At 40.7% G+C, this 27,638-nt stretch overlaps 1 protein-coding gene across 3 annotated transcripts in view; it reads right to left on the bottom strand.

Moving 5' to 3' along the window:
* Positions 1 to 14,282: 14,282 nt before the first annotated feature.
* LOC693357 (collagen alpha-4(VI) chain-like) overlaps positions 14,283 to 27,638 on the bottom strand; it is a 106,371-nt gene continuing 93,015 nt past the window's right edge. For 2 of the 3 annotated variants that reach the window (XM_028843683.2, XM_028843684.2), the window contains exons 34-38: positions 27,330 to 27,420; positions 23,866 to 24,549; positions 21,696 to 21,792; positions 20,816 to 21,045; positions 14,283 to 14,959 (exon numbers count right to left, since the gene is read on the bottom strand). In XM_028843683.2, coding sequence (XP_028699516.2) covers positions 14,787 to 14,959; positions 20,816 to 21,045; positions 21,696 to 21,792; positions 23,866 to 24,549; positions 27,330 to 27,420 — 1,275 coding nt within the window. In that variant the 3' untranslated portion in view covers positions 14,283 to 14,786. Of the gene's footprint in view, positions 14,960 to 20,815; positions 21,046 to 21,695; positions 21,793 to 23,865; positions 24,550 to 27,329; positions 27,421 to 27,638 lie in introns of those variants that run through there. The other variant, XR_013413556.1, reaches the window with a different exon arrangement.

Below are 27,638 nucleotides of genomic sequence, written 5' to 3'. Positions count from 1 at the left end.
TGGCGATGCATGTATAAATGACAGTCAAACAAAACAAAAAATAGAAGTGACTATTACTCCCAAGAAAACAATAAATTGCACACAATATATAAAACATGGCTCTGTTAGGAACAATATTTGCATAGTCATAGTAATATAGACACTAAACATTGATCTTATTTAAATAGACAAAATTATTTGGAGGATGATAAGGGAAATGCAGATGTGGTTAAGACAGCCTGTAAAGAAATTCTATAGAGAATATCTAAAACTAGAAAACAAGAAAGAGATGCATGAGAATATTATACAAAAATGAAAGAGTTGAGCATGGTTGTCTTTAGAGCGCATGAACTGGAGAGGCAAGAGGCAAGACAATTTTATCTTCTGTAGTAACCTTAGTAGAATCAATTGACTTTTTAATCTACATACATGGAAAGCCTTATTAAAAATTAAAGTTAAATTTTAAACAGAGAAAAGAAATACTATGTGGCAGATTTCCATTTCTATCAATATTATGTGCTAGATACACTGAAGGGAAAAACCTGTCACTAAAAAGCATCTAGTAATATTGGGTGAAACTCACTAACAGTCTTTTAATTCTATACCTGAGTTTAAAGGAAGTGAGGGGAATCCACAAAACAAAACCAAAAAGAAACTAAAAACCAGAAGAAACTAGCATAATTTATTAGTGTTTTGTAGTTTTCACTGTAGAGGTCTTTCACCTTTTTGGGGGGTGGCAGGGGAACGAGTCTCACTCTGTTGCTTAGGCTTGAGTTCAGTGGCACGATCTTGGCTCACTGCAACCTCCGCCTCCCGGGGTCAAGCAATTCTCCTGCCTCAGCCTCCTGAGTAGTGCCGCCACCATGCCCAGCTAATTTTGTAGTTTTAGTAGAGATAGGATTTCATGATGTTGGCCAGGCTGGTCTCAAACTCCTGACCTCAGTGATGCACCACACTTGGCCTCTCAAAGTGCTGGGATTACAGACATGAGCCTGTAAAATTGATTTATTTTAATCAATAAATTGATTAAATTTATTCTTGGGTACTTTGGGTTCTTTGTAGGTATGTAAATGGGATTGCTTTCTTGACTTCTTTTTCAGCTAGTTCATTATTGGTGTATAGAAATGCTAGTGATTTTGTATCCTGCAACTTTACTGAATTCACTTATCAGTCCTAAGGGCTTTTTGTGGCATCTTTAAGTTTTCTGTGTATAAGATTATGTCATCTGCAAAGAAGGATAATTTGACTTTCTCTGTTCTTTACTCTTATTCAAGGATACTAATCAGGTATAAATAAAATCCTTTTTATTTTTCTATTATTTTCTCTGTAATCCTTTTAAATCCTCTTTTGCCTTTCCATTTTATTTTGCTCAGTTTTCTGAAACCTATCAATATTTCTAACTGTATTTTTGGTACTACCGTTTCTCCTTTTATTACTATTTCTAACATGGCTGTCTTTTATATAATGGCTTCAGTCTCTCCTCTAATTTTTTTCTCCTGGCTCTTCCAACTCATTTTTAAAATCTCTTTCTAGCATTTTTTGTTATTATCTTATTTGTACACTTGTCTCTATTCTTTGAGCTCTTTTTTTTTTTTTTTTTTTTTTTTGAGCCGGAGTCTCGCTCTGTCACCCGAGCTGGAGTACAGTGGCCGGATCTCAGCTCACTGCAAGCTCCGCCTCCCGGGTTTACGCCATTCTCCTGCCTCAGCCTCCCGAGTAGCTGGGACTACAGGCGCCCGCCACCTCGCCCGGCTAGTTTTTTGTATTTTTTAGTAGAGACGGGGTTTCACTGTGTTAGCCAGGATGGTCTCGATCTCCTGACCTCGTGATCCGCCCGTCTCGGCCTCCCAAAGTGCTGGGATTACAGGCTTGAGCCACCGCGCCCGGCCTATTCTTTGAGCTCTTGATGCAAAGAGATTTATTTTAATGTATCTTATTTTAATTCAAGGAAAGTGTTCAATTTTTTTATGCTTTGTAAAATAATTATTTTGATATTCTTGTTTTAGTGAGTTTCTTCATTTTTATCTTTTAATATTTTTCTCATAGTTTCCCGCTGGTTTTTTAAGTTATTGTTTATCTTTTAATGGGAGCTAGTTTTTCTTGGTCAGCTGCTTGCTGAAGAACAGTGTATGGTAACAGACATCAGTCTAGGTGAGCCAGCCGATCTAGTAAATAAGGTCTAGATCTATTGCCTCAAAATATTCTCCCACCAACTTTCTACTCTGAAGCTCTATCTTTTGGATTTAGACATGGGTCTCCATGAGGCCAGTATCCCAGATTCTTCATGTAGTGATTTTGTGCTTACTCCTCTTCAAATGACCTTGCCCCGTAGCATCTCCTCTACCCTACCACAGCTTGACTCTCATGAGATGGCATGTCTGCTACTCTTTACCTCTGAACTTTCTTACTGCTTTTTAATATTAAATGGGGCTTGGGGATATTCCAGTAAACCATCCGTTCCAAGATCAGAGGTTGACAGTTTGTACGCTCATGGAGAATTCTGTGTACTGGTTGGGTCTGAAGAAGCAACTTCATTTATTCAAAAAAATATTTATTGAGTGGACACCACATTGCAGGTACTGTTCTAAGTCCTTGCTGAATTTACCTTGTTGGGAGCAGGGAGAGGGGGAGAGACAATGAAAAGTAATGTCATAAATTATAAAAATTGATAAATATATTGGGGAGAAGTGCAGAAAGGAGGAATCAGGAGTGGTAGAAGATAAACAATTGCAATGTAGAAGATAATGGTCTAAATTTCACTGCATTTGGCAGCTATTCTTCATTGATTGTGGGTTGAGATTTTCTTCTCATATGGTCTCTGCTCTTTTTGTTGTTTCAGAAGGGAGAATGAAGTTGGCTTATCTTGATTCTGCAATACTTAACTGGAAGGCCTCTACCACCTCCTTTTGGATAAATGTATTTATTTCATAAGTTATGGTGATTTGTAGTGTAACAGTCCTTTCTGTTTTCCTTCTTTGCCATCATTCTCTATGTAGGAAAGATGAAGAAATCTGAGAAATTCTTGAAATTCAACCATTCTTTTTTTTTTTTATTGTACTTTAAGTTCTAGGGTACTTGTGCACAACGTGTAGGTTTGTTATATATGTACACATGCACCGTGTTGGTGTGCTGCACCCATTCTTTCCCTAACCTGAATCCGATCACATTATGACTTATATAACTCTTGCGAGTCCTCTTGAACTTTAATTCATTTATGACAATTGGTTTGAGTTTTGTGGTTTTCCTTTTAAAGGTACATTCTCACATAATTTGGAACAGGGGCGGTGGGGGTGACACCCATGAGAAAATAACCTCCTCTTCTCTTTTCCTCATACCTAAATATATAGTTACATTTGTAGGAATGCTTATATATTTTTAAGATGTGCTCATAATATTTCAAGATTAAAGCTACCCTCTTATAGGTGTAACTGAAGAGCAGAAGTCTTTCTAACAGAAAATCGGGATTGAGGGGGGATTACCAAGGTAGAATCCAGGAGAGAGACTAATTTTGATTGTTCAAAGTGTTAAAGAAGAGATTTCTTAGTGGCAGATTTTGGACGTCATCCACCAGGTGCGGGGACCTGAGAGTGAGAAAGTCCCCAGCCCTCAGACCCTTATTTTCTGGTGGCTTAGCTGGGTAGAAGTGGCCAAGGAACTGTCACAATGGTGGTTCAAGACTCCTAGAGACACCTGGGCTGAAAAACTGAAACTAACCCACAGAGAGAAAAAGAATTAAACATAGAAATATAGAGTTTTGTCAGTATTTGTGTTTCTCGTTCCAGAAGCACAACTGTATACATTTCGTAAGAAGGGTGCATGAGCCAACAAATTTTTATTGACCTAACTATTTTGAGTTTCACTTCTGTCACTTCCAAAAGAATCTTGACTAAAGCACAGGGGAGGAAGGGCCTTTCTACACTTGAGCTAGGGATTTAAAGGAGGAGCCTGGAATGCTTATGTATCAGTTAGGGTACTGTTGGGTTGCTGTTTCCAGAAAACTTGATAAACAATGGCCCAAACAAGTAATTTGTTTTACATGACAAGAAGTCTGGGACAGGCAGACCAAGGCAGGTAGACTGAAAGTCTATGCCCTCAAGACTCTAGACTCTTTCCATCTTTCTGCCATCCTAAGTGAAGCTTCCTGGATCTCCAAGCTCATGTCTATATTGTAGGTTAAAAAACAGACAAGAAAGTGGAAATACAGCTCCAGCAGTCTCCCACCTGCTTTTCATTAGTTGTAACTCATTCACAAGGCCCCCTTAGGTACAAGAGAGTCTGGAAAATTCAGCTTTCAGCTTTCTAAAGTTCATAGTGGAGTAGGGTTGGAATGGTTAAAACCCAAGGAGACAAGCTGGTGCCAGTGAGTAAAGGAGGCAGTAAGAAAGGAAGACAAAGCCCAAGAAACAGAGTTTGTTCTTTTGTCAGCCATCCTATAAACTGAAAAATCCTCCTCCCACAACCAATTTTGAAGATTCCTGGGACAGAATGTGGATCAGGGGGAGCTCTTGCTGTTAAGGCAAGTGATAGTTACAAATATAATTCATGAAATGTTATTACTTTAAAGATATATATATGTGTATATATGTATATATAGAGAGTACTATATGTATATAGAGAGTGCTACAGTATATATTTTATATAATATACACATATGTTAAACCATGTCTAAATACTAATGACAAACTGTACAAAATATCAGTAGCACATATGACAGATAATTTTCTTTATTTGCAAAGAAATCCTGAAATCAGTAAGAAAAAGATAACCAACTCAGTAGAAAATTTGACTTAAAAGATATAAATAGAAAGTGTATAGAAAAAGAACCCAAAATAACACTCCCCAAAGCTTAAAAGATGACGACAGTACTCATAATAAAAGAACTATAATAAAAACGGGCTTGCCAAGGCTTCTTCCTCCTCAGTGCACTTTCTTCTCTTGGCGCTTCCAGGAAGGACATCACAATATCTTGATTTTCCTCCTAGTTCTCTGGTCCCTTTGTTTGGTCTCTTTCCCTGGTTTCTCCTCTTTTCCCTGGCTTCTGCTCTAAATGCTGGAGTGCTCCAGGAATCAGTCCTCTGTCCTCTTCTCTTTTCTCTCTGCACTCATTCACTTGGGAATCTTATCCAATCTCAGAACTTTAAATAGTATCTATAGTTTAACAACTTTAAAACACATATTTCTAGCCCCAGCCTTTTTCTAAATTCCAGACTCACATATCCAGCTGCTTACTCAACATCCCCAGCTGCGTGTCCAATTGCTGTCTGAAGCTCAACTTTTCCAAAGCTGAACTCTTGGTCTTTAATAACTCATCAAACCTGCTCTACTCACGACTGTCCTGCATTTCAGTTGACTACATCTTCATCCTTTAAGCTGACTATGCTAAAAACCTTTCTGGCATCTTTGACTCTTGTTTTCCTTTCATATCCCACATTCAATCTGTCAATATTGGCTGTAAGTTCAAAATATATCTAAAATATCACCATTTCTTACCCATCATATCCAAGCTATCATTATCCTTTGAATCTTAATTCATCTCCCCACTGCTACCTTTGCAGGCCTATATTCTATTGACAACACTACAGCAGAGTAATACTTTTAAATCATAAATCAAATCATCTCACTCCTCTATCAAAACCCTGCAATAGACTTTACTCAAAATAAAATCTGGAGAACTTTTTAAAAGGTAGTTTTAAAACATATCTGCAAACTTTGGGATACACCTCACACTTCAGGGTGGAGCTGAATCTCCCTCACCTTGGTTAGGGAAAAGCATCAGTGACCAGTGACTCATTTCTAATGACTAGAATGGGATGGAGGTGATGGGGCATGACTTCAAAAGCTGGCTCTGTCTCTCTCTAGAGGCTCATGGAACTCAATTACCATATTGTAAGGAAACCCAGACCACATGGAGGGTTTACATATAGGTGGTCTGGCAGCAGCCCCAGCTGAAGTCCCAACCAACATCAACCACCAGACATGTGAGGAAGCCTTAGGGATGATACTAGCCCCAGCCTTCAAGCCATACTCACGGATGCCGAGTAAAGTAGAGATGTACTTTCCCACTGAGCCCTGCCCAAATCACAGATTAGTGAACAAAGTAAGTGTTTTCATTAAGTTAAGCCATAAAGTTTGGAATAATTTGTTACATAGCAAAGATAACTTAAACATAATCCTTTATAAGGCCATATGCAATGTGATTCTCCTCCTCAATTCCTCTTTAACTTCATTTCTTTGACTTACTTTTTCATACCACTTCATGCATACTGGCATCATCATTGCTGTTCCTCAAACAAACCAGGTACATTTCCACCTTGCAGCCTTTCTTTTTTTTTTTTCTTTTTTTTTGAGATGGAGTCTCACTCTTGCTGCCTAGGCTGGAGTGCAGTGGCTCACTGCAACGTCTGCCTCCCAGGTTCAAGCAATTCTCCTGCCTCAACCTCCTGAGTAGCTGGGATTACAGGCATCCGCCACCATGCCCGGCTAATTTTTGTACTTTTAGTAAAGGCATGGTTTCATCATGTTGGCCAGGCTGGTCTCAAACTCCTGACCTTGTGATCTGCCCACCTAGGCCTACTAAAGTGCTGGGTTTACAGGCATGAGCCACCGTGCCCGGCCACAGCCTTTCTTTGTGTTAGCTGTTGTCTCTGCCTGGAATGACCTTGTCTCTGATATCTACATAGAATTTCAAGGACAAGCTTTTCCTTTGCCTCCTTCAAATCTTTGCTCAAGTGTCAGCCCCTCATTGACAAACCCTGGCCATCTTTTTAATACTTGCCCAACCCTTCCCGCTGGCACTCCAGGTACCCTTACCTTGTTATACTTTCATTTTTATTTCATAGCGCTTTCACCTTATAACACACTGGATAATTTACTTATTTACTGTGGTACTATCTCTAAGATCCCCAGCCATGCTTTTAATATGTAAACTCCATGAGGGCAGGGTTTTTTATTTATTGCTATTATTCTTCACTGCCATTTCCTGAGCTACTAGAAGAGTTCTTAGCACACAGTAGGTGCTTAGTAAATACGTGTTGACAAAATAGCTATATATCAGCTCTTACATCTACACTTGTAAGTTTCTCTCTAAGCCCCTGTACAGTTCTGAGTCAAAACAAAATTATGTCCAAAGGACCACGGGATTAAAATGAGACCAACATTCTGAGATCACTTTTCAGTTTTCCCTGAGGAAAGTGATTAAGAAGACAAGACCAGGAACCAGTCTGGAATTTTCTTTTCCTGACAGAAGGAATTCTGACACAGGTCCTACATTCTGATTAATGAAAAAAATATGCTTTTAAAATGTGTCCACTCATAGATGCATAATGAAGAGTCCCCTGCCCCTTCCAAAAAAAGCAGATTCACTCAGGCTGACACATATCTTAAAAGAATATGTTTTATTTTCCTGAATCAGGAGTCATATGAGGATGACATCAGCTCACTTGTCCTGGATTTGTGTTTCTGAGGAATTTCTGGATTACTATGATGCATGAAACATAAATCAACAGCATAAAATATAAGTATACACATTAATGAATACATACAGAGTGAACCCCTGTGAAAATACAACTTCGAGAGAAGAACAGAACATTCTTAGCATTCGTGTTTTCCTTCCTGGTCCTAGCCACCTCCCTCCACAAGAGGATTACAGACTGGAGTCCCCAGAAAACAATCTCTGAAACAGAGATTAGTACATAAGACATTTATATGGGAGTGTCTTTAAAATCAACACTGGTGGAATGAAGAAGAGAGCAAAATTAGGCAACGAGAGAAGTTGGGCTGTGGTGCAGTCCAGTGGAAGGCCTGTGAACCCCATAAGAAGCTCTGGGATGGCCTGCAGAGTTATCCCAAGTTGTTGGGCTGGGATTTTATAACTCAGTGTTGACCAGTCACTGGATGCATCTGCCCATGAAAGGTGAATTTCTCTTCCTCTGAGGAAATCCCCAGTGAGGGCTGACCTCTGAGAGTCACCTTCCAGCAGCACTCACAGCAGCTGAAGAACAAATTTCTTCATTCCTGAAGGGGGATGTAGGCAACACATCACAGCATCTACCGTGTTGCTGTCCTGACTTCAATGGTCACCATATATTTTTTTCTAGTTTTACCACATAAAGGATAACAATATAATTTTAATTTTGCCTTATTTTGGAGCTTAGATAAATGAAATCCTAATGTATGCATACTTCTGTGTCTTTCTCAAATATATGCTTTTAAGATTTAGTCAATGTGGCTTAATCTTAATTCTATTTCATTCATTCATTTTCATTGTCGTACACCTTATTTTAATGTACTACAGCATATTCACACATTTGACTCTCTTTTTTTTCTGTTTTTTGAGACAAGGTCTCACTCTGTCACTAAGGCTGGAATGCAGTGCACAGTCTTGGCTCACTGCAACCTCCACCTCCCAGGTTCAAGTGATTCTCCTGCCTCAGTCTCTCAAGTAGCTGGGATTACATGCACCAGCCTATATGCCCAGCTAATTTTTGTATTTTTAGTAGAGATGGGGTTTCACCATAGTGGCCAGGCTGGTCCAAACTCCTGACCACAAGTGATCCGCCCACCTTGGCCTCCCAAAGTGCTGGGATTACAGGCATGAACCACCACACCTGGCCTACACATTTCACTCTTAATGAACATACGAGTTGTTTACAACTTGGGGGTTTAAAAAAAATACTGCTGTGAACATCATTCATGAATGTGGTTGTATCTTGGTCATCAAGCAAATGAGTTTTCAGGGAATATACTTACAAGTAAAATGGCTGGTTCATAGCATTTAAATTTTTAATTTTACTAGAAAATGCCAAAACATTTTCTAATATTTGCTTCCAAAAGCCATGTTTGAGAGTCCCCATTTCTCTATATCTGTATCTCTGGGGAAAGGCCTGGAAGTGCTTCAGTAACAACCCCTTAATTTTGGTGGATTACAAAAACAAAGGTTTCTTTCTCAATCATGTTTTATGTCCATCATAGTCAGCTGTTGAATGATCATCACAGGCTCCAGGCTGATGGAGAAGACTCTTTCTGTAACATTGCTGTTCTCTTAGGATGTTTTACTTTTCTAGATATATATTCATATTGTGTATGAATAGAAACTATATTACGTCTTCCTTTCCAATTATTCTGCTTCTAAATGCTTTCTCTATTCTAATTGCATTGGTGTTTTAAGTATTTTGAGGCTATATTGTTACATGAATACAAATATACAATTTTTTTTATCATTAGGAATTGACCCTAGGCCAGCCAACTGACCAACAGACTGGTGGCTGACTAGACACATGAGCAAACTCAGCCACAACTTTTTCAAGTAATAATTACCCCAAAACTTAGTGTTTTAAAACAACAGCCATCTATTTAGTTCATTATTCTGTGGGCCATAAATTTGGGTTGGGTTCAGCTGGGTGGTTCTCCTGTCCTTGGCTGGGCTTGCATCTTTTAGCTTCCTAAGAGATTAGCTAAAGAAGGAATGGTTTTGTTTGCAGAATTTAGAGAAAGCATAAAGGAGCAAGTAATGTTTCTCTCCTCTCCAGTCTCCTCAGACAGAAAAGGCCAAAGCCCCCCAAAAAAATAGAGTATCTTCTATGAAGTCACCAGAAAGCCGGGGAGGGAACCAGATGCTGAATTCACATGTCCCAGTCTTGGTATTTCCCTTAACACCATAATCTGGGGATTATGGACCCTTCAGCTGTATTAGAAATATACCTTTGAGATTATTCAAAAGTTAAAGGAAGAATCTACCATAAGATCACAAGAGGAAAGAAATTAAAGGAAGAACCATAAATAGTACACAGTCAGCATGATCTCCACTCAGGAGAGCTCAGGGAAAATCCCCATATGTATTTATACATTCTGATACATGGCTGGGAACCAAGTTCTGAGCCTAGCAATCACAAACCCTCCACTTTTCTAGAATCAGTGAAATCCACTACATGTTTAAAAGTGCAAAGCAGTCAATTCATATGATTAAAACCCTTAAACTTTGCAAAGCGAACCAAGCAGATGCCAAATCAGTTCAAAACACATTTTAATTCTAATTTTAGGCTACCAGTTGAATCATTGTGTAAGATTTGATGCCGCTTGACCTTTCTGGGTCTCAATTCTTTCATCAGATAAATTAATATCCCCAAAGCAGCGCAAGGTTATAATTAATGAAATAACAGATCCAAGGAGGAATTTAAAAACACGTGAACCTTTTTACAATTGACTGATGGAGGCAGATGCCCTGGTGTCTGAAACAAATGCAGAACAAAAATAAATGCAGAATTACAAAGCAAAGAGTTGTTCTAGAGCAAGAGATATAGAAGGAAACCAACTGTTAGGATGGCTGTGGGACATTTCTAACAGTCTGAAAACTGGCAGGGAGTTTAAATATCAGAACTAAAGGGAGATGTGTCAGGCCCTGTCCTGGGCCGGGGATTCCAAGGTGAAGAGGCTCATGGCCTAATAAGGAGACTAATTGTCAAATGGTGTGAAATGGAGGGAAAAGGGCAAAAAGATAAGGGTATACAAGGCAGCCTATAGGAGCTACTGATTAATTCTTTCTTGAAACGGGGCAATGGGAGATGTTTTCCTGAGAGGCAATGAGAGCTGAGCTGGGTTTTGACACAGATAATGGATATGGTACGTAATAGATGCCTATTAAATATTTTTAAATAAATAAAGGCATTTCCCACAGAAGTATCACAGAAGGACAACAGCATAGGTGGATGGAATATGGCAGTTCCAGGAAATGGTATTGCTCAAATGAAAAGTTGAAGGGTCAGAACAACCACCACCATAGGTAAGGCTAGAGATGAATGCAAAGGCTAGATCTCTGAGAACTTGGATGGCACAAAAATGATTTTCACTGTGTCCTGTTGGATTTTGGAAGCTAGGGAAATTTGAAAACAATGCAAAAGGACATTCCAGGTAAAGGGACTATGATGAGTGTGCTTTGTGCTCTGCAGTTCCTGCTTCAAGGAAGAACTTGTTGCCCCACCTACTAGGAGTGCTGTGAGCAGAAAGCCTTCAGCTGGTCCCGTTTAGAGCCTGCCGCAGTTTCAGAGCTGCCTTGTCCACAGGTATGCCCTTCTGGGTGATGGAAGCAGGGGATACAGACCTAGTCAAGTCAGTCCACACTGGGGCAACTCACACAAGCCCCCTTAGGTCCAGAGATCCCTGTGGGGTTGACTGAAGCTGCCATCACAACTGATCTGCACTGCAGTTCAACTTCTCTTTCAGTCCATTCCTACTTCCACCCAGGCCAGAACCACAGGGGTGGGGTAGGGTGGGATGGGGTGGGGTGGGGGCAGCAGTGGAAGAGCAGGGAATCTGAGGCAGAGATCAAGCCCATCCTCCTACCCCTGTGGCTCTGACTTTCAGAATTCTTTGGTGGCAGCTAATGGTTTGGAACAAATGCAGTATAGCTCAAGGAGCCCTAGTCTCAGGATAAAAAGGAGTTCAAGGCCAGTTTCTGTAACGGCCTTGAACTCCTTTGACTTTGAGTCAAGTCACATCACTTCTGTAAGATAATTTCTTTATCCCAAAAAGGGGAAGAACAATGCCAACATTCCAGATTTAGTGGTGGGGCTGGGCAAATACATGACATAACATGGGAAAGTGCTATATAAACTGTGTATACCAGAGTGGGTATGAATATTAAAACAATAGACAATTGTTTCTGCCCTTGGCTATATTGTTGCTACCATGGAATTTATGGTGTAAGGTTTATGCTGAGTCAGAGGAGCTCCGTGAAGGGTTATACCGCCACCTAGTAAACACAGGGAGAGCTGCAGTTGGATCTTGTGCATGTGTAAACTTGCACATGTGTAAACTTTAAAATCCTAAGCCCGTATCAGCTGAATTGACTCCCTCTTGGCAAAGGGAACCCCAGAAATACCTTAAAACTGAATTCCCAGCCACGACGGGATGGAAAGTCAGACATGCCTCGTTATACCCCCTCCCTTTTAGAGTTTAGACACAACTGACCAGCATTAATGTTAAAATAGGGATAAGACTGACAGAGGAGACTTTTCATGGCAATAAGATACCAAATTATAAACAGGACCTAAGACCATGCCAGGCAAGGGTTAAGTCACACACTCCTGCACTTAAAGAATCAACTATGTTCTAACTGCTAACTACCACAAGGTTTCTCTTTTTCTCTAGCAACTAAACAAACACTGGCCTCCAGATAAACAGCATTAAAACAATTACAACTCATCCAGCTCACAGGTGCTGATTCACTGAACCCCCGTTCCACCAACCAGAAACAGCTTTGACTGGACAAGAGGTTGATTTCAGTAACTTTCTGCTGATGAGAAGACCACCAGCCATGGACTGGTTCTTGCTGGTTTACAGAGACTGCACACCTGTGTGCCTTCATGTCCTGAAAAGATCTTTTGACATATAGGGGATAGATGTAATACATTTCATCTATTCATTTCAAAGTGAACATTGGTCATAAGTTATGTGTATGTTTATCTAATATGCCTGTGTCAGGACCACTTTCTTGAATACTCAACTCCTCCTGCAACTTGTTGAATGTGTATGTTTAGCCAACCTGTTCAGCATAAAACTCCTACCCCAAGCCCTCCTCCTTCCAAACGCCTATCTCTGGTCTTGGCTAGAGGCAAGTGGGACAACCACCTTGCAGGCTGTCACCTGTTATAAGAATTAAATCCTCCTCTCTCCTAAATTTATAAATTATGTTTTTTCTTCAGTTAACAAATGGGGACAATCAACACACTTGAATGTTTCCTTCCAATGATTCTCTTATTATTGAACCTTAGCCTTGGTGTTCCCAACTCCTGGACATAGGAAGGGAAGAGTGGGAATAAGAAATAGAAAATAAATCACAGTTCAAATCAAATACCGTCTTCAGGAGAGATCACTTTGGCCGCTTTATGCTCAGGCAGCTGAAGCTTTTCCTAAAACAGAGAAATGCATATACCCATTCATATGATGAGTGGCTCTGTGGGAGGATGGAGCATCTGCCATTTAATTCCCATTGAAAATCAGTTACATGGACTGTGTTAAGGAAGAAAAAGAATACAATGAAGATAGTGTATTCATTCATTACAAAAAGCCTGAATTATATCAAAACGGTTACCTTTGAGAGAAAAGATTATAGATGATCTTTATTTTTTCCAGGTGCATTTCTGTAACTTACAGATTTGCTACAATGAACACAGTCATCCTTTCATGATCATATTAAAATGATTTTTGTAAAAATAGAATTTAAAATGTGCTTCTTTGAACACTTTGTATAAAGCTGTTTCCATCCCACCTGCTATGTCACCAGACTGTGCGGAGGAACACACGGATTATAGCAATCACACTTACGGAACCAGGAACTTACCAGACAGCAACTCCACCCTGTGTCCCTGGGGGACAACCAGCTGCTTGTGATCAGTTATGGACTGAATGTTTGTATTTCCCCAGAATTCATATGGTCCCCTAATGTGGCTATAGTTGTATTTAGGGCCTTAGGAGGTAATTAAAGTTAAATGAGATAATAAGAATGGTCCCTAGTCCAATAAGAGTGGTGTGCTTCTAAGAAGAGACACCAGAGCCAGGTGCAGTGGCTTATGCCTGTAGTCCTAGCTACCCAGGAGACTGAGGCAGGAGGATCATTTCAGCACAAGACATTGAGGCTAGCCAAGGCAATATTGATATAGTGAGGTCCTGTCTCAAATGAAAAAAAAAAAAAAAAAGACACCAAAGAGCTTGGGTCTTTTCTCTCGTGCTGTCTTTATGAGCATGCACTGAGGAAAGGCCATATGAGGACCCAACGGGAAGGTAGTCATTTGCCAGCCAGGAAGAGTGCCCTCGGTGCTGCGATCTTGAACTTCTAGCCTCCAGAACTGTGAGAAATAAATTTCTCTGGTTTAAGCCCATGGTATTTTGCTATGTCAGCCCAGCTGATTAATGCATGATCTTACAAAGGCCCCAAGCCATGCATCCTCAATGCCCCACAGATCTCCTCCACGTAGTTCCCAATTCTGTCTGGAAGCTGGGCCCATGGTTAGAGGCCCAGAGAATCAAGCCATGAGGCAGAGGAAGATCTCACCAAAAAACACAATTGTCCTTAATATATTTGCTGCAAAATGTTTCATCCATGGTGAATGTAAACCTTTCATTTCACTTTTCATTAATAATGTCAGCCTTAATTGTTTAGTCACCATGTTTTGAAGGACAGTGATCACTATAATGGATGCCAAAGGGTTGGTCTCATGGAAAAATCACTACTATCTCTTCATCAACCACTGTGTCACAAAGTATAGCCCAGATTGCAGTGAGCAAGAATCACACAGTCTCATGCCAAATGATTTAATAAAGAATGCCTTTATTTATCTGCATTAAGTAGTAAGGATGAAGTTCATTCACATTAGATGTCCCTTTTTCCATGCCCTGTCTTTGACTAATATTTCCCTATTCTCTGGTGGGAAAAAAAAAAAAAGTTTCAATTCATTTCTGAATTAGGTTTTTCTCACTCCTTACACTGATTTTTATTTTGCTACATAACACCCCAAAATTTTTTGAAAATATTATAGGTCAAGTTCAAGCTTCTTTTTCATTCAGTTCTAATTCATTTAAATATCTTTCAGTTACTTTTTTAACTATTAGAGTTCAGTCCTCAAGTCACAAATCATCTGGCCCAAGTCCTTGCTGGCAGGAAAACATTCAGGCGTTTAGGAATCTGATGTCCAAGGTGTTGGAACGGGCTGTGTCACTTCTGAGCGGTGAGGTCCCGCCTCAGCCAGGGTCATCTCCATTTCATCAGCATTAAAAGCTCTGCCTTTAGCAGTAACAGGGCTCTGCCTGGACTGTTACTGTATTGGGACGCACTGAGCCTCACATTCTTCCTTGGTTTCAAACCGGTTGGCATTACCCCCACAGCTGCCATACCAGAACTGCTGGCAAACCCGTTCCTCCTTGTTGTAATACCACTTCAGGGTGTGATCCTGGCACTCGCCTTCTATTGGATCCATGGAACAAGGACCTGCAACAAAACAGAGAGAGAGCTGAATTTCCTGCATAAGCATGACAGAAAAAGAGCAATGGTTTGGAGTCACAGGCATGGGAATGAATCTCAGCCTCACCACCAATTCGTTTGAGCAAGTGATTTAACCCCTCAGAGCCTCAATTTCCTCAGCTATAAAAGCAATATTTTAAAAAACTTCTATATCACAAGTATGTCATAAAGTGTCATATAACATATGTGAAAGGTGCAACACAGTTATAGCTATGACTTTGCACAGTACCTAGAAGACATGCACAGATAATCTATAAATGAGTGAATAAAGGAATATTAATAAATCTTTCTGATACTGAGCACTCCTCACTTGCATATTATGCTGCTTTCCCTCCTTTTGCAAACCATCCCAATCCCTTGCCTCCAGTCTTCTAATGACCTAAGCAAATCTAGCTTATTTATTATTTACAGTACCCTGACTCTTGCCTGAGAAATTAAGACATCTATTAAAGGAAAAACATGATGTTCCTGAAAAATTAAAAACAGCATTGAAAATCAACACATTACAACAAAGCAAGATCTGGGACTCCCCAAATTTTACATGAGGCAATGATTTTCCCAGGTATATAACCCTCCCCACCTCAACTTCTAGGGTACATTTCTGTAACTTCCAGGGAGAACAGATTTCCTTGGGTATCCTTTGTATCATGTAGAAGTATTTCTGGCCCAGGTTGGCCCTGAAGCACAGAATGCTGCCATCCTCCCTGTAGTTCCTCCTAGGCCTTCCAAGTACCCTTAAATAAAGAGGAGACTGTCTTCGAAAAGCAAGCCTTAAAATTCATGGTTCATTTCTGTTAAACTATATGCTAACCTCCCAGTAGTATAATCGGCACAGACTAGTTTCTAGACCAGATGTACTGTACCCACAGGGATGAGATATGCTCTTAGTATGCTAAGAAATTGATCATGGAAATCGCCCTATGCTTTGAGTAGTCATATTTGAATTTGCTCACTGCATGACCCCTACTCTGGAGGGTATAAGACAACCAGCAGTACAGGCCCAGGAGAAGTAAGAGAAATACTTATTCAAAAACCTGTCGTTGTCAACAGAAAAACACTCCAATGGTGAGCTCTTTGCTGTACTCTCTAGAGCCAAAAAACAGACTCAGGGCTTAGTTATCAGCTGGCACCATCCTCTGCCATGACAACTGATTCTGAACTGACACACCAAGAACTCATTCAAACATATCCATCACTTTTCCTAGGGACACTCTGTCATCTTTAGAACCTCCACCCTTGCTTTGGGTCTGGGAGACAATCAGACAGGGACAGCTCTTCCTAAATTAGACTTCTAGAGTAGCACTGTCTATAATGGTGAAATGTTTGAAATAATGGAAAATCTGTGCTGTCCAGTACAGTAGCCACTACTCCCATGTGGCTGTTGAGCATTTGAAATGCAGCTAGTGCAATCAAGGAACTGAACTTTTAATGCTATTTAATTTTGAATTATTTACATTTAAATGTAAATAGCCAATGTGGCTAGCAGTTACTATATTGGTCAGTACGGCTATAGGTGAATGAGTCCTTCATGCTTTATGCTAATTATCTCTAAGTTATCTTTGTAGCTTAACACTCAGAATACTACTAGTCTTAATTTTTCTTTTACCAGTATGTTAAGGCATTGAGGGCCAACAAATTTTTACCCAAGCAATTATTACCAGGCCCCAGTCTTATATTTGGCTTTATTTTTTACCATGAATATTAACCTTTGCTTCTTGGAAGAACTATGCAGTGGCAGTAACAATTTTACTCACAGTAGTTCATGGAAACCAGGAGTAAAGAAAGATAAAGGTGAAGAAAAAGAAAAGAGTTGGCAGATACAAAGAGGAGCTACAATGAAATTACAGTTTTGCTCCAGCTTATTCTATTTCCTGACATATATAAGTCTTATAGCCCTACTTGGAGGGGAAAACCAAAAAATTGGTCTGTGTGCTTTGGATATAACACTGAAATTGAAAATGTACCAAGATCAGCCGGGCACCTGTGAAGAGAGATAACTCATTTAATTCTTCACAGGTAGGCACAATGAAAGGTAGCAGGTGCTATGGCAGAATTTGGCTTAAGATTCAGGAGCACCGAGGAGGCTGTGAAAATTTAAAACTACCTGGGGGCATAGAAAAAACTCTAAGGAGTGGTGAAACTTGAGCTGAGTAGTAAAAGATGAGTAGATATAGTCCACGTGGACACTGCGGAGGAAATATAGACAGTCAGGTGAAGGTAAGCAATGGTACGGAGATTTGGAATAAATCGCAGGGCATAAGGGCCACAAAAGGCATATGCAGGGAAGTGGTGGCCAGTAAAGCCCCAGAGGACCAAAGCAGGGGTCTAATTGTAAAGGCCCGTGTGCCTTCCACAGGCACATGAACATTGTCTTATAAACAATGAGGAACCATAGAAGAGAAGTGACACAACCATATTTGTGTTTTAGAAATGTCAATCAGCTGTTTAGAATGGAATTGGAAGGAGGACAAATTGGAAGAAAGGAGATCAGTTAGACAGCGGGAAGCAAGGGAGAAAACGTCAACTAGAGTAATATTGGGCAATCAGGCATTTTTTGAAAGAAGACATCCAAGCAGCCAACAAATGTGAAAAAAATACTCAACATCAATAATCATCAGAGAAATGCAAATTAAAACCACAATGAAGTAGCATTTAGAGTAGTCAGAATGACTATTATTAAAAAGTCAAAAAACAACAGATGTCGGTGAGAATGTGGAGAAAGGGAACGCTACTGGTGGGGATGTAAATTAGTACAATCGTTATGGAAAACAGTATGAAGAGTTCTCAGAGAACTAAAAATAGAACTACTCGTCAATCCAGCATCTCCACTACTGAGTATCTGCCCAAAGGAGAAGAAATTATTCTATCAAAAAGACACCTACACCCATATGCTCATGGGAGCAGTATTCACAATAGCAAAGTCATGGAATCAATCTAAATGCTTATCAACGAATTATTGGATTAAAAACGTGGTATATATACCATGGAATACTACTCATGCATAAAAAAAGAATGAAATCATGTTTTTTGCAGCAACATGGATAGAACTGGAGGATATTATCCTAAGTGAAATGATACAGAAATAGAAAGTCAAAAACGGCGTGTTCTCACTTATATGTAGGAGATAAACGATTGGTATATGTGAACATACAGAGTGGAGTAAGACATTGGAGACTCCAAATGGTGGGAGGGTAGGGGCGGGGGCAAGGGTGTGTAGGATGAGATACTATCTTTTGGGTACAGTGTACACTATTTGGGTAATGAGTACTCTAAAAACCCATACTTCACAAATATGCAGTATATCCACATGTACTTGCACTCCTAAATCTAATTAATTAATTTTTTTAAAATAATACTGAGTTTTGGCTTTCCATTTGTGGGCTAGTGGTGGTTCATACCAATAAAGATAGTTGGTAAAGGAAGAGAAGGAGATTTGAATGGGAAAGACCATGAGTTGGGATGGTTGAACTAAGTTGGTTTGATGTAACTGCAGGCAAGTCCAGTGGAACGATCTGGAGGGTAATTGAATACACTAGGCTCTAGCACAGGAGAAGGTTAAAGTGGAAGATATGGATTTGAGCGTCACCAGCACAGAGGGGATAGTTGATGTTGTGGGTGGAGTGGGGAAGCATGCCTAAGTAGTGTAGTGTGTGCAGAGTGTTTGGAGGACTGAAGAAAGAATCGTGGGGAAGGGTGTGGCAGATTCATTACGATATTAATAAAGCCTAGGCTTCAGAGTAAATCATTTGCATAAGCCTCTTCTAAATGAATATTCACTTTTCACTTAATTTTAATAAATTTTTAATCTTTTTCTTAAAGAGGGCCCCAAAATTGTATAAATTCCACAAAACCTGAATCCCCCTGTGAAGGTGGATCTGGGAAGAGGAGCCCACAAAGACGGACTGGCCAGAATAGAAGAACAAGAGGAAAATGTTGTCTCCAAAGCTGTGAGAGGAGAGGGTTTAATGAGGAAGGTAGTGCCAAATCCCAAGGAGCACAAGTCAACAAGGTCTGGAAGAGCCCTTTGGTCTTTCTTGACAATTCAGAATAAGAGAAGGGCCAGTTCTTTTCTCCAATGGGAGGGCAGGAAGAGAGGCTTGCAGAAATATAGGAAGTTGCAGGACATTGTGCTTAGTCACCTTTATTTCTTTTGAAAAGAATAAAAAAAGAGGGGGCATATCTGCTAGAGGAAGAGGCATGGAGGAAGGACCTTGAGGAGGTGGTGAGGGTTTTGAATGGCCTTGGAATGAAAACAGAAAGGAAACTGGCCAGAGCCACATACCAACAGAGCAGCTGAGTATTGGGGGCCTTCAAACCTCAGTTTTTGTCTGTGAATGGAATTGGATTAGTTGACTGGGAAGCTCTCCCCCATCCTTTCCATCTTGATTTTTATGAGAAAGAATGCCTTAAAGCAGTAGTTCTCACTCTTGGTTGTTCAGTGGAATCACTGGGTAAGTCCCACACCCAGAGATTGACTGATTTGGGCTGAGGGCAATCGTTAAAGATCCCCAGGTGACTCTAATGTACAGTCAAGACAGAAAATCACTACCTTAGTACGATTACCTGAGGATATTCTATACCGAAAACATAAGAACCAACAAGGTAAGTTCTTCTGTGTTTAATATTCTAGCCTAAGGAGGTGGTATTCCTATGTCTGTCTAATTTTGTTATTTATTTTGGACATGTGTTTGCTTTGAAATCTGAAAGGTTGCATGTATCATCAGCATCTTAACAACTAACTTGTGTGGATATATACTATGTGGCAAACACATGAATTATCAAGTTGTATTCTCACCCCTATGAGGTGTAGGGACTCATATAATCCCCACTTTACGGAGCAGAAAACCGAGTCACCAAGACAGTAAATAACTCCCATGGCCATTTAGCTAGTAGCCCCAGATGGAGAATCATCTAGGCACATTCAAAACCTCAGATAAATGATCTCTCCCTTAAAGTCACCAGGACTAACCACACCCCTCACTAGAAACTCTTTCAGCTATCTTGAATCACTTTCCAAAACTTCACAGAGAAGTTTTCCTGTATCTCTTTCTCATGTGGTTAGTGTTCTGCTTAATTTGTTGATCACATATAAAAAGTAACTTGGTGGCCGAGTGCAGTGGCTCATGCCAGTAATCCCAGCACTTTGGGAGGCTGAGGCGGGAGAATCACCTGAGGTGAGAAGTTCGAGACCAGCCTGGCCAACATGGTGAAACCCCGTCTCTACTAAAAATACAAAACTTAGCCACACTTAGCTGGGCTCTTGTAATCCCAGCTACTCAGGAGGCTGAGGCAGGAGAATTGCTTGAACCCGGGAGGCAGATGTTGCAATGAACCGAGATCATGCCACTGCACTCCAGCCTGGGTGACAGAGTGAGACTCCGCCTCAAAAAAAAAAAGGAACTTGGCATTTGCATTACTGCATGCTGTAATCCGAAACTGAAGCTACAGTTGTTTTAGATGGATCCAAAATGTAGAGCTTTTCTCCAGGTAGGTGCACTTCAAGGTCAGGGGTGTCTTCACCACTTCTGCAACAACTCATTGCTTCTCCGCAAAGGTAGTGCAGACCCTTCATAGAGTGTGCCTTTATAATATGCCCTGAAATAATTTCCATCCAGCTCCAGTTTGACAGCAGGTGAAAGTTAGCCTTTGTTTGCCTTCTTAAGCTATTTTCTTTAGCTGCATACATGAACCTGTGGATTTGTAAGCAAAGTGAATAAAAAAAAATTGCATGCTAACACAGTGCACAGGATTTTTTTTAAAGAAAAAGTTAAAAATGAAAAAAATTAATCCAACTTAAGGGCCAAAAAGTAGTTTGGTTTTTACCATAGGTAGTGCCTGCATTTATTTCTTTTCCAGTTTCTTTTTGTTTTGCTGGTGTTTCTTGTTCGTTTTCTTCAATGTCATATTTGTTATTTTCATAATTTTCAAGCACTTCTTGCTGAGTTATAGATGTTGTCGTGTCTTTTCTCTTCTCTTCTAGAAAAATGCCTGTTGCTTCAAGTGCTTCCAAATCATCAGCCAAGCCAGACATACCAAACTGGTGCCTGGGCAACCTGTATGGAAACAATCCATGTCAAACTGCATGAAAAAATCTCAAGAACTGAGAGGCTCAACTCCCAATTGTTATTTCTGTGATTTGTAAGCCTTATGTGTGGGCATTTCCTAATGACTGTGTTATTGCATTAACTATTTTCTTAGCTTTGTAGACATGTTTGAAAAATCAGACTGATATGTTTAGCATTATTATTTTTACCTCTGGGATATGAAATTCAAGCTTGGGGTGATATGGTAGAATGGAAATTGGTAGAAATTGGTAGAATGCCAAGACCAGCCTTGGCAACATAGTGAAACTATCCCTACAAAAGTACAAAACCAGCAGGGTGTGTTGGCATACGCCTGTAGTCTAAGTGACTTGAGAGGCTAAGGCAGGAGGATTGCTTGAGCCTGGGAGGTCAAGGCTGCAGTGAGCTGAGGTTATGCCACTGCACTCCAGCCTAGGCAACAGAGCAAAACCCTGTCTGAAGAAAAGAAAAAAGAAAAGAAAGACAATCCATATCAGAACTGTCAAACCCAGGAGCACCCCAGGCCCAGTGGTTTAGGTCAAGTTGAGAACTAGCATTGCATGTGACCTTTCTTTAGGGAGAAAGTCTCTTCTGCCTTGGGGCGGAAGTATGGACCAATCTCAACCCTGTCCTCAACCCACCTGTTGACAGGCATGACTAATTGCAGCAGAGTGTCCCCGCGGTGTAGGCCCCCACATTCTTCGGTGAGTTCTGGGGGTGGGTACTGGTTTGTCCCACCTAAAAGTAAAATAAAAAATCAAGTCAAATATAAAATAATATACAATTCTAAAATAAAACATAAAATAAAACAAAATATTATTCATAAAGACATCAAATTCAAAATATAAAATCAAATAAAGTATAAAATATAACAAATAAAACAAAATGTAATAAAACATAACAATATAAAAATAAAAGCAAATAAAACATTAATTTTTTTAATCCTGGAAGACATAAAATCAAAAAGACATAAAATATATTCACATAAAGCATAAAATAAATATAAATGTAAAAGCAAATAAAACAAAATAAAAACATAAAATGTATCCTATTATGTAAATAATGCAAAGTAAAATCCAACCTAAAAGAATAACAAAATACAAAATACAATCTAACATAATACAACATAAAAAATAAAATTAAATTAAAACAGATTAGAAAAGTGATTCCTTTAGGCTGCTTCTCCTTCAAAGAATCTCCAAGCCATCAGCCTTCTGTTACCACTCCCTACACATGTAAGAAACCTAAGGTTTAGAGACATTCATTGACTTTTCCAGGATCACATAGTTCACTAGTGGCAGAGCTAGGACTGGAACCAATTCACTGATCTTTGTACCTCTCAGATTGGAGAGGTACAAATGCTGTGTTCGTACTTCTAAGATGTCCATCAGACTCCTTTATTCTTGTAGTGATGAAGGCACAGATGTCCCTCAGGGCTCCCAATGGGCTATCACAACCACCTATAAACTGAGAAACGAATGTCTCCCAGCAAGGAGGGCAAGGGGGCTTCACATGTTACAGCAAAGCACCCCGCACATAAGTTGAATTATGCACAGGAGGATGAAACCCAAGACAAACTATTAACAATGTGACCAGGATAATACCCTCACCATCCCAATTCTAAATCTCCATTATCATGCTAGGGATACATATTTGGCTGCCCACAAATTTAATTCATCTAGTTCTTTTTTTTTTTTTTTTTTTTTTTTGAGACAGAGTCTTGCTCTGTCGCCCAGGCTGGAGTGCAGTGGCCGGCTCTCAGCTCACTGCAAGCTCGGCCTCCTGGGTTCACGGCATTCTCCTGCCTCAGCCTCCTGAGTAGCTGGGACTACAGGCGCCCGCCACCACGCCTGGCTAGTTTTTTGTATTTTAGTAGAGACGGGGTTTCACCGTGTTAGCCAGGATGGTCTCAATCTCCTGACCTCGTGATCCGCCTGTCTCGGCCTCCCAAAGTGCTGGGATTACAGGCTTGAGCCACTGTAATTCATCTAGTTCTAAGAGAAAAAACAATAACAATTCCACGAGTTCTAATTGGAGGTGAGGATGCTGGAGCAGGGGAATGGGAAAGAATTCCGGCTAGGACCCATTGGCACAGCCCTTGCCCCTTAATCTTCACGGTTGGCTTCATCCACCCAACCTGAGATGGAAGACCCTAGACTTTTGTCCTGTCTCCCTTACTTCCTAGTGAGTCCCTGAAAATCCCTGACTCCACACTGCCATGTCAACCTCTACTTTAAAATAAACATCAAATAAACTAGGATCATTGATATCACTCTCAAGTTTATAAGAAACGCAGACTCTTGTCTCCAACGCAGACCTACCGTATCACAATCTACATTTTAACAAGATCCCCAGGAGATTCACGTACACGTAAAAATAAGAAGCACTGTCAAATACTATTGGAAACTGTAGTAATAAATAGTAATAGCAGTAACTATGCCTTAGATGTGTACAATATTGGTGCTTTCAAAGCCCCTCCCTGAACATATGGCTTCACAATTAGGGAAAAGACTGCAATTCTCATTTTGACAAATGAGAAAATTGAAAAGTTAGGTGGAAGTCTGAGGCTCCCAGCCACCAAATGAGAGGTTTGGGACAAGAAACCATCACTAGGCTTGACACAATGTCAGGGCAATAATCGAGCAGGCTTTTCAGAAAATAGGGTGCTCCCTGTCACTTCCCAGGCATGCTGGGCTACAAACATTAGGCAATAGTGAATGAGCAACAGGCACCTGCATGCCCAAATGCCAGGCTCTGTAAATTCCTCTCCCCACTCCACCCAAGGTGCCCCAGTACCCGGAGACTGCTCACTTTTTAGGAGGGTCAGGAAGGCCCGAGTGAATCCCCGAGCGTAGTTAACCTCTGGCTCCGAGACCCCTTGTAGGCGCAGTAGATGCTGCTCAGAGGGGGCACTGACCAGCTCGGCTAACTCGGCTAACTCATGCGTCCCCACACCCGGACCCAAGGCCAGCACAAAGAGAGTGATGCCCTTGCATTTGGCCTCCAGGGACAGAGTCCATAGCTTCTCCCTGTCCCAGCTACTTGTCTCGCTGGCCACTATGGCGAAGAGGACTTGTGCCCTCCGCGGCAGAGGGGCTGCCAGGAGCACATTCTCCAGTGTCCACTCCAGGGCGTGGCCCAGGGCGGGGGTTCCCTGCAAGGGGTGGGCTGCAGCTTCGCGCACAAGTCTCTGCATCTGCTTCCGGTTGCTAAAGGTAGTCAGGCGGAAGCCCTCGAGCACAGGGCGGCGACCCACACCCGGCCAGAAGTTGGGTGTCGTGTGCATCACCAGGGCCACGCGCGCCCCACCGTGGGACGCGCTGGGCTGCTCAGCCACCTCCAGGTCTTCTAGCGTGGCATCCACTAGACTCAAAGACCCGCGGTACACGTCGGCATCCACTCCATAGGAGCTGTCCACCAGGAACACCAAATCCACGTCCATCTCCTGGGGCCCCGGCGCGCCAGCCGGGCATTCTGGATCTGGTCTGCATTTGTCTAGGAAGGAAGTGCAGGGAGAGGCCGGAGTTAAACCACGCATCCCCTTCTTTTCCATGCAAAACACAGTTCCAGACCCTCAATAAGGACAGCTGTCTCTGAGCACTATCTTCCCGGCATTGTGGTGACGTGGCAAGCCACTGGGCACTGTAAATGAGCTCATTTCTCGTAAGAAGAATTGAGATCGATTGCACACTAAATATTTTCAACCACTAGGCCACATGGCTTCCCAGTCTCTGTGTTCACAGACATCACCTCTATTTCCTCCTCCAGAAAATAATTGTAATCTAATAATAGATTATAATCTAACAATAGATAAATCAAGAGTAGTGGGAAACCACATAAAAAAACATTGATTGCTAGAGCTGGAAGAGACCTTAACAACCACATGAAAGTGCCTTTTTTTTAAGGTTAAGAAAAAAAGATCAAACATTGCCAATTTTAAATGAGAAGCTAATAGTGTAGTCTTAGAGCTCTCAAGCTGGTTCAGCATTAAAATGGCATGTAGAATTTTTTTTTCTTTTTTTTACTGTAGATTCCCAGGCTCTAGCCATGCCAAGATGCTGGTTTGGTAGTGCTGGGAGGGAGTTCAGAATCTATCATTGAAGTGTACGCAGGTATTCTGATGAACAATGGTGTTAGGGACCCACTGCTGGGGCAAAATCTTTCATTTAGAACTGGCGGGGGCAGGTGTTCTTAACCTGGGAACCACAGTCCCCCAAGGTGTCCGTGAATGAGGATGGGAAAAAATTACATCTTTATTTTCACTACCTCTATTGAAATGAAATTTAACATTTCTTTTCACTGTGCATAAAGACAACAAGCAACTATAATACTAGTGATTCCGACACCAACAGAAATCACTGATTTCCTTATCAGTGGTTGCAAATGGCTCAATATTATTTGAACTCACTAATACTTTGAAATAATAGTTATTAGACCTGCTAGATCTTATCGTTTAAAATGCTAATAAAGAAGCACATGACAAATGGGTTAAGAATGTGGTATATATACACAACAGAGTACTATTCAGCCTTTTAAAAAAACAGGAAATTCTGTCATTTGTGATGTGGATCACATTTGTGATGTAGAGGACATTATGCTAAGTGAAATAAGCCGGGTACAGGAAGACAAATATTGCATGATCTCACTTGTATGTGGAATGTAAAAAGTTCAAACTCATAGAAATAGAGTGCAGGGAGCGGGGGAGGAAGGTGAATGGGGAAAGGAGGTACATTAGTCAAGGGTACAAAGTTTAAGTTAGACAGAAGGATAGGTTCTGGTGGTCTGTTGCACAGCATGGTATTATAGTCAATAATAATGTATTGTATATTTCAAAATAGCTTTAAAAGGTAGATTTTAAACATATTCACCATACACAAATGATAAGTATTTGAAGCAATTGTTACATTAATTGGCCTGATTTGATCATTCGACAATGTATACATGCATTGAAACATCACTGTGCCCCATAAATTTATATAATTATTATTCGTCAATTAAAAATAAAACTTTTAAAAGTATATATATTACTATATCAAAATTTTTAAGTATCTTGATAATTTCAATGTAATCATTTTCCTTTGTAATCCTGTTTTTTATTTTATGCATTGAAAAACATTATTCTAAGGAGAACATAGGTTTGACAAGATACAGAAGGGATCTATGATACCAAGAAAGGTTAAAAACTCCTAATTCAGTCATTATCAAAGCACAGGGGTAATAGTCAAGAGTTCAGCAACCTGGCTACCTGGTTCAGTCCGGGTCTATTGCTTTACTCAGCATGTGACCTTGGGTAAATTACTTAGTCTCCCCAGAACCTCAGTTTTCTCATTTGACTCATGGAGGTAATGATGACAATAATAATAGTACTTCCTTTTGAGGTTGTTTATGAAGTTTAAAAGAAAAACTGAGTTCATATATATGTAAGTGTTCAAAACAATGCCCGATGCATAATAAAACCTCGATGAACACTAGCTAGGTTTAGGTTTCTAGAGGACAGGGAACTGAGGCCCGAAAAAGCAATATGTCAGATTAGATGATGGATGTGAAAGCAGTGCATCACTTGTGACACACGCACAAATGGCAGCTACTACACTTGACTTGACCAAGTTGTCATAGCTGGGTATCTTGTGGTAGTACTAGGCTTAGTGTGGATCAAGGAGAGAAAACCATGACATCCCCTCAAGTTCACCCACTCTGATGCTGGGTAAAATGGATGTGGACAGGAGCTCTTCACATGTGGGCATGCATGCATTTCAGCAGAAACTTCTCTCCAGCACAGGTTGGTGTGGGATATAGCAATGGGGCTTGGGAACCAAGACAAACTGGATGACTGGCCAGTATCCCACTGCTGGTCAATGGTGGTTCCAGGCCTAGAACCCATCACTCTTAATTCTTAGTTCAGTGGCCTGCCCATCACAATAAGGTGCACTAAGGCAGGAACCACAAGCCCAGCTGACCCCAGCAGCTAGCAGGACAGATAAATGAGCAGAGCATGCCAGAAGTAAGATAGGGTGGGGTGAGGACTGTGAGACTCCTCACCCCATTAAGAGAGGTCAGGCCCAACTCAGCTCTGCTGACTGTGCCTAATGGGAATGCAGTGTCCGTGACCCTCAAGACAAGTCTGACTTCCTAAGAAAAGCCAGAAATCCAGACTTCATAGGAAATTCTCTAGATTTTAAAACCCTGCACATGCCAAGTAAATACACATCTGCTGAGCAGAGCTAGCCTGTGGCCACCAGTGAATTAATCCTGTTCTAAAGGCTTTCCTGGCTTACCATAGCAGAGAATGCAGCGAGCCACATGCTCCACATCCTGCTGGTGCTCTGTCTCCCAGATGAACAAGTAAAATCTGTTGGTTCCATCCATCTAATCCAAACACACACACACACAAAAAAAAATTTATGATTAGCTGGAGTAACTTCAGGCCATCTTTTTCATGTGTCTTCTTGTTCAGATGAGAAAAACATGAATATGATTTAAAGGATATATAATTATATAAATACATGCACAAATAACTCGGCATTATACATTCCAGTTATTTATTGCTATTTAGTTCCCTAGTTCTAACCTGGAGGTTGGCTGTC

Source organism: Macaca mulatta, chromosome 2, assembly GCF_049350105.2.
Source record: "Macaca mulatta isolate MMU2019108-1 chromosome 2, T2T-MMU8v2.0, whole genome shotgun sequence".
NCBI lineage: Eukaryota > Metazoa > Chordata > Mammalia > Primates > Cercopithecidae > Macaca > Macaca mulatta.
Note: the sequence above shows the minus strand (reverse complement) of the source record. Positions and strands in the feature narration are given on the sequence as shown.